At 36.1% G+C, this 8366-nt stretch overlaps 1 protein-coding gene across 1 annotated transcript; it reads right to left on the bottom strand.

The window, feature by feature from the left end:
* Positions 1-292: 292 nt before the first annotated feature.
* On the bottom strand, positions 293-6902 carry LOC117173682 (V-type proton ATPase 16 kDa proteolipid subunit-like). The gene is made up of 3 exons (XM_033362322.1): positions 6716-6902; positions 4403-4460; positions 293-2458 (listed from the first exon to the last, which is right to left on the bottom strand). Exons 1-3 carry the CDS (start codon positions 6900-6902, stop codon positions 2248-2250), a joined length of 456 nt encoding a protein of 151 aa, XP_033218213.1. The 3' UTR covers positions 293-2247.
* Positions 6903-8366: the final 1464 nt, after the last annotated feature.

Genomic DNA, 8366 nt, shown 5'->3' with positions numbered 1-8366 from the left:
GAACTTAATCTAGCATAGTGTAACACAACTTGAAACGCCAAAAGTAGTATGTACATCACACGCACACTACTAAGGTTACGATAGATAAATTTCAACACGTTTTCATACAATATTTGAAGGTGAAAGGCGGAGAATAATGGATCATAGGGCACATTGACGTTTTTTTACGTTTTACCGTGGTACACGCGTATAATTTTCATGTAACTGTAATTGCCGACCCCCAAAATAGTGGTCATTATTTTTACAATGGTATTTCTTTAAAAGTTATTCTGGCATTTTTTATATACTATTCTAGTGAAAATAAAAAAAAAAAGTTATTTGAAACCGGACATGTCCATCCAAAAGTTGATCAGTCGCCAAGCAAGTTATAGGCGCATTTTCAAGAAGGCCTGTAATTTTCTTTTTATTCATGGTTTTCTCTGCATTAGTTTACATACAGCAGATTGATAGTTTTGAATGCATCGTGTCCTAATGAAACTGAAATATCCAATGCATTCTGTTTGAAACTTGTGTTAAGGGTATTTCGTTTTAATTCCAGATAGACTATAGAAGAGGCGGAGGTGACTTATGAAGATGATGCGCAACTTGTTGTTCAAATTATAAACTTAAAGCATCTGACCCCCTGCTCTTAATAATAAAATTAAAATACTAATACTATATTCTGAAGCGAAAGTTGTTCAACAATGTCAATCATTCACATAAAAAACAACACTTGACTATATTTAAAAATATAAATAACTTCAAGCCGACTTTCAATCCATCATAAGAGAAAAAGTTTAAGGCTATGACATACTTACCAGATTCCTACTTTACAAACATATTTTATCGTATGTGGAGTAGGACTCAGATGAGTGTGGCATGGCTTTAAATTGTTCAAAAGTGTAGGACATTGCTCTTCTCAGAAATACGTCCATAAGTTGAACTTGGGTCTCACACAGGAAATTCTGCGAAATCAGTACAAATTATTAAGCGGAAGAGTGTCCTCCAATTCTACTTACGGATTTCTTAAAAAGCTGTCAATCGCCAGCTCCCAGGCGATCAACTTAGCCGAAGAAGAATCCGAATCACAGAAATTCAAAATACTCTCTTTGCCTATACTTCTTTCGGAATAGTGAAATCGGACGTGCCCGCTTATTGAAGTTCATCGAATTTATTATGGAATGTATAATTTTTTGCTTTATATCTTCAGATGGAAGATCCTTTCCAGTTTTGACCAACCAAAGGACAGAAGAGCTTTATTCAAGAATAATTTTATTATTAAAGGCTTAATTACGTATTGGTCTATGTCTGATATAAGTTAGATCGAGTCTAAGGATCAGTGTGCCGACCTTAGCAATGAGCCATGTTAGAATAGAAAAATGGGTCTCCAAAATGTACCGCGAATACATAGAATGTGTATAGATCGTGCAGACAGTCACCACTAATATCGATAATTTGACCCAAGTTCAGGGGGCGCATTTTTGGAGCAATAAAAAGTGCTATTTCCGTAGACTCAACTCTTTCAAAACTGCATGTCTAAACACCTTCTTTTCATAATTCTTTGTCTACAATTATTTTAACACTCAGTAGAGCCAGTTACATTAATTGATATCTAAATATCAAATGATACTAAAAATGATTACTATAAATTGAAAAAGAAAAGTTCGGCATGAGATATGGGTAGTATTTGATGTAGTTTCTTAAGTCCTTATGTATTTACCGACATGTATTCCTACCCGCTCCGAAGTTGGCTGCGTCTTTTTGACGTTCCTTCCTTAGCGATCGTTTGGTAAATGCTCGACACGGATACGTTTGTGTACGAGACAGTACCATACCTACTGTTGAAACAGGGAACACTCGACAAGGAGTGCGATGATATCGCAGTTAGAGAATGGTGTCGGTTTTAAGCGACAAACTCCTTAAATCGTTCCTGCCACTACGGGTGACGTTGGGTAAATAATTGTATTTTTTCAGTGTCAGATGCGAGGATTCTAATGTATGAACCCGATTTACTCGAGATAAATCAAAATCATGACTGCATGTGGATTCACCTGACTTTATGATTATTTCAGCCCGGCTTATATACCAAACAGAAGCACAGATATAAACAAGATCCCCATGACAATCTGAGATCGCGGAGAACTAAAACCATTGAAGGCGACGAATGACAAAAATTGTAGTCACTCGATGTAATATTCGGTACATGTAAAGAATTCACGAGCGAATCATGACTTCGACTTTTCGATTAAAGATAGAAATACAATGTTTTCAACCCTGCTTAGTGTACAAGTAAATGGCAACGATCAGCCCATAAAGACCTAAAACTTCAGCAAAGATAAGAATCAAGATCATGCCGACGAAAAGACGAGGTTGCTGCGCAGTACCTCTTACACCAGCATCACCGACGATTCCAATGGCAAATCCAGCCGCTAATCCCGAAAAACCAACGGCAAGGCCGGCACCAAGATGAATGAATCCCCTGAAAAATGTATTTCTGGTTACAATTTATTTAAAAGAAGATGTAAAGAGCCACATAAAAAATATATTGTAATAGACTTTTGCTCATAATCACATCCAAAGGTTGAAGGGCAAGTGTCCCAATTCATGTGGTATCAAACTTTAACCTAACATATATTAAATTCTTCTCTTATTTTATAGTAAAATAGTAGGGAAAGGTGGGGCCTAGTCTAATGAGTTGAGGAAAGTGCAAAAAGAATTTATATTTTATGTAAATTGTATCAGAAATTAAGTGAAAATTTTTAGTACTTCAAAACTCAGGAATGTTGTTATTTTCGAGAGAAAATAAAGTACTAATAACGTTCTTATTTTTTTTCCTTTCCAAACGTTGAAAAAAATGAAGTTTAAATTATCTATTCTTGACATTAGATTTAATTATAAATTATTTAGAAAAGTAAATTGCGGATTTGAAATAAAATTGTCGGTGGGGGCGAGATGCAACAAGCTAAATGGGGCGGAATGGAACACCGGAACATCCGCGAATTTAACCTGTCGCAATCACTATCAGTGTAGTAGTTATTAAAATGCGAAATTATAAAATGAAGACTGGTAGACAAAACTGGCCTGAGGAAATTTTGAAAAGGGCAATCGAAAGTATAAGAAACGGTGAGTTAAATTACAGCCAAGCTCAAAATAAATACGAAGCTGCGGCATCAACACTTTGTCGCAAACTTGCTAAATATGTGGAAAATAATAGAATAGAAACGGTTTATCGAAGGAACTTTAATTTTCTTTTCGTTAATTCTTTATGCCTTCATTCTTTAGGTTATGCTCTGGCTAAAGCACATATTTTAACATTATATCTCTTTGGGTTGGTGTTCCATGAAATAGATTATGATTCGTTGCTTACATTTTTTTTAATTTTAAAAATTATTTACAAATTAAAATTGATATTCCAATTGTTCCATACCGCCCCACCATGTGTTCTATTTTACCCGCCGCGTGTTCCATAGCGTTCCACCGAACCTACAGTGCTTCATCTTTAATTTCTGAAAAACTATTTCGCTCGATTTACAAAAAGATATGTGCAACTTGCAAATGATAAATTGAAGAAAATTTAAACTAATAATTGTTTCTACAAGTTCTTACAGGTTACAGCCTAATTAGCGTCAAAGATTTTGTACACCGTCTCGCCCCACCTTCCCCTAACACTTTGGCCATTTGAACCTAAAGCATAATTTAGTTTGTAAACAAAAAAATTATCAATTACGAGAACTGCATGTCATGCATTAGAAAATTAGAAAAATAATATACTGTACCTATTACTGCGGATTTAAATTTTATATATTTGAGAAAACGCCATCATAAATTAGCGATTCAATTACATATTCATCCTAATAATGACTGCAAAAAATGAAATATCGCCCTTCATTCAGTAAAAAAATTCAACAAAAGGTGCTTCATGCAGAAAATTTTTAATTTAGAGACCGATGTGACAAACTCACCGTTACAAATGTGAGTTTACTAAAAGCATCCAAGTTTCTTTGAACAGAATTGATTAAATAAGTAACTGCCTTCCTTCATAAATACCTTTAATCTACAAATATTTGAAAATATAATCTTAATGCCATAACAAAAAAAAGTTAATAATTTGGTTTGATTTTTCCATTAGAACATTTTCAAATCAATACGAACATCTTTTATTTTTACTTTTGGATTTTAACTTCCTATTTGGTACTTTATTTGTAATTTTCTTCGCTTTGGCCATGACTTAAGTATACTTAAATATTAAATTAAAGCGAAATTCGAATACGATAAAAATTCACTAGCTATACATGGTGTCCCGCGAAAACTGTAGTTAATTTTGTGAGGGGGTTTTGCACAACAAAATAATAAAAAAAGTCCCCAAAAATTTTTTGTTTCGATGCTTATTCTGGGGACAACAGAGGGCACAAGTTGTATTTACGTGAGAGAATGTGTGGCGTGCGCACACCGTCTCAACCAAGCAGTTCCCCACCGAAGCGCTGGCCATCACACCGTCCGATAGTGCTCGAGTTTGATCAAATTGAAAACTCGTTTTGCATGACTTGTTTTGCACAAATGTAATTGCAACAAAAAATTATTAATAATAGGTGGGCTATAGACTTTTGTTAAGATGAGATTGTTGCAACAAATCGGAAAAATGATATATGTTTAGAAAAATGCAGATAAACGGAAATTATAAAAACATTAATTACAAAGGACAATACACAAAATTACAACTACGAAAAATGTGTTAGTTTAAACAATTACATTTCATATTCACGTCACTTTTCGACTAAAAAATGTACCCAAGGAACACGCCTTAACTTAAAGAGGATGTAATAATGTTTTTTTATTATAATAGAACATTTTTTTATTACAACACGAGAATATTAAATTTTAACGACAAGTGCACTATCTATTTTTATCACATTTATCACTCCCTGGCCCATCAACATTTCTCCTGTTTTGAAGACGCAAAACAGGAAGAATGTTGATGGGTTAGAGTATGATAAAAGTTTAAAGAAATCTTTATTACATCCTCCCAAGTCAATGCGTGTGTCTGTCGTGTATTTTTCAAGCAGAGATTTCCCCCGTATTGATGGTTTAAAAGTTTTTAAGAAAACTTTTATCATACGCTGACCCATAAACATTCCTCCTTTTTTGCGTCTTTAAAATAGGAGGAATGTTGATGGGCCAGGGAGTGATAAATGTGACAAAAATAGATAGTGCACTTGTCGTTAAAATTTAATAATTTTGTATTGTAATTCAAAAATGTTTTATTATTAAAAAATCATTATTACATCCTCTTACGTTAATGCATGTTCCTTGGGTATATTTCTTATTCGAAAAGCGACATGAATATGAAGTTTAATTGTTTAAACTAACACATTTTCCGTAGTTTTAATTTTTTGTATGGCCATCGCTTCCCCCAGCGCTTCGGTGGGGGAACTGCTTTGTTGAGAATGCGTGCGTACGACACGCATGCTCACACGTACATACAACTTGTACCTTTTGTTGTACCCAAAATAGTCTAGTAAATGCTTCAAAATCTTGTAGAACTACATTCATAGAACACGCGCACACTCTATTTAGTTAAATAGCCATAACATTTTTTTTTTTTTAATAAACAACTTTAAATTATGTTTTTTTTTCAATTTAAATATTACAAGTTTTTAATGTTTGCATTTATAGCTTCTAAACCATAAATTATGTGAAAAAATACTTTAAGTGAATGTTTTAGAGCATATTTTTATGAAAAAATGGTATATTAGAATGTTCTATGGTCAAAAGTAAGCCATCTAGCACGACTTTAAGAAGAGGATACTCTAAGCAATTTACTTTCTCGTCCCTCTTATGAACTTTAAATGTTAAATAGTTAAAATCGAATTACTTACAAAATAAATTTGAAAATAATATTTTTATTTTGTAAGAAATAATTTCTATTCACATATTTAAGTATCAAATAAACAAAATATTTACAAAAGGTCTCATTTTTGAAATATTAGAATTTTTTAGAACACAATTCCGGATAAAAATTTCGAAGAATACTACTCTGATGTATTTCTACCATTATTAGAATTTTCTTTAAACAAAAAAAATATCACAATATTCCAAGTTTAATTTTAAGCACGGGCATTCCAGACTTAGGCATGGTGTATTTCCTCCACAAGAACAGAAGTATTTTTCAAGAAGCTCTATCACTGTTTCACGATTAAAATAATTTGGATGCAGCGCACTATTTTCAGCAATCCACTCACAAACTTCGAGGAATGTGTTGAATCAGCTACGGTCGCGATGGAGGTAGTTTATAAAAGGGATAATTTTTTCACTTGCTAGATTGTATCGCACCGAATACTGGATATTCAGAAGTCCGCGTCCGCCTTGACGGCGTGAGATGTATAATCGCGGAACAGACAAATTGATATGCTCTTATGCATATGCATGCTTTTAAGTTTTGCTATATCAAGGCCCGTAAGCTCGTTTTTCTTCCATTAATTCCCCCCAAATGAGTAGAGTAGACCCGGGACGGCAAGCATGTTTAGTTGCAGATAACTCGCTCAACGTCGGCAGATTTGAAGACCGAATTTAGTAAAGAAGATGCTTGCATCTGCTTTGGCCACTCCTTGACTGATTTTAGGTCCTGAACATCAACAATATGCTGCTTGATTGTCAGCAGCTGTGACTTGCTCAGTTTGGAATTGAAGATCCTCATTTCTTGGGCGAATGGTCTACCAGATGTTATACAGTCAATCACATACTGAATACGGGACGAATTCTGTCTTGGCCATCCAATCTTCTTGGACAATGTTCCTCCTTGTCCTCAAATCGCTATCATCTGTCAGAATGTGACTGCTTTCCGCAGTTGGTATTAATGTCGCTTCCTCATCTTCGTATGCACCTTGTTCAAGCAGCGGTCGGCGAAGCGCCCCGCATACTAGCATCATTGAGTTGATCCGTACACTCAATGTTGGCGTTTCGTCGGTTCGTCATCGCGCTTCCATCTAAATATTTTTAGCACCTCAAACTGTAGGGTGATCAGCACTATTTGCCGAACCATTGTCGAGGGCTCTGCGCGTTCGATCGTTTCGAACATCATCGACATCTTTCTAGTAATTTCATTGTTGTTGCCACAAACAGTTATGGAAAGGATTCGTACGTACTTATAGAGCCCCGCATGTAACGATAGCGCTGCACAATCTGAGGTTGATCGGTATCCGAGATTCATTTAAAGGACATCTCGTCCAAGTGCCATTCTGCTTTCGGCACAGTTGTTACGCCTCCACTTAAGGGTTATTTCTTTGGTAACATCCCTAAACCATTTTATGCTACTGCTTATTAATTATTGTAACCATATTCAGCACAAACCCTAGGTACAGAGTTTCTTGGTAGAGGGTCCCTGTATCAAGGGTTTCTGCTGATCATGGTTACAATAATTAATAAGAAGTTAATGCGATGACATCTACGATGCCAGTATGGCCCCTAAACAAGAAGTTTGCATTGCACGACTAGATGCTCTATATATGGTGCGAGTAACACACAGAGCTTTCGCACTTTTCGGAACAACGTCCGCAAAACATAGAAAGAGGTGAGACTGAGACCTGTTACGGACAGGCACCCAATAAAGAAAGAGCGATACTTCATGAACCGAAGAAACACTAATATCCAGGTTTCTCTCAAACCCAAAAAACTGACTGAACTGGATGACGAGCTTCGTGAACATTTTTCCGAAGGACCCGATCTCTAGACTATCAATTGTAGTGCGTATAATGCAGCGAGAGCTATGGCAGATGCAAACTGTAAAACAAAACCAACGCCTGATCATAAGACCAAAATACGCATGCATCATCCTAGCACAAAGATAGGTCATCAGACACTCACAAATTCAAAGCTGCTGACCATCAGACAGGATATTGTAGACAGAATACGGGTCTTATCTGCCGCTGGGAATAGTCTAGATCGGAAAGAGATTTCGAAGATCCTCTAGTAACTGTCGACCACCCGCCCAAACAAGAGGAGGTTGTAGCATTTTGAAGAGTAGGCTACGAAGTCTAGCATTCACTGAAAGACTTACCACGTTTATATCCACTTTACATCCCCGCTATAACTCTCATTTATATCTGCATGGCATCCACCACCTCGAAGTTCCACGTATCTAACCAAAACAATCCGTCTTTTCTCTGTTCTTTTCTAGCGCAACACAGCGATTTCCCCTCCGCTAAGGAGCAGCGGTGGGTTACCCTCCCGATGATATCAACGAATGTTTAAATTCTCCGACGACGGATATAAATGCGGTTCTAGTGTAGCTTCAAGGACCTGTGCAGTGCCCTGAGGCGGAATGCCCACCTATCACCACCGAGAAGTGACAAAAGTATTAAGGGGCATGAAGAACCATTCCGCTCCGGGAC

Source organism: Belonocnema kinseyi, chromosome 5, assembly GCF_010883055.1.
Source record: "Belonocnema kinseyi isolate 2016_QV_RU_SX_M_011 chromosome 5, B_treatae_v1, whole genome shotgun sequence".
Taxonomy (NCBI): domain Eukaryota; kingdom Metazoa; phylum Arthropoda; class Insecta; order Hymenoptera; family Cynipidae; genus Belonocnema; species Belonocnema kinseyi.
This window is presented reverse-complemented; position numbering and strand designations above follow the sequence as displayed.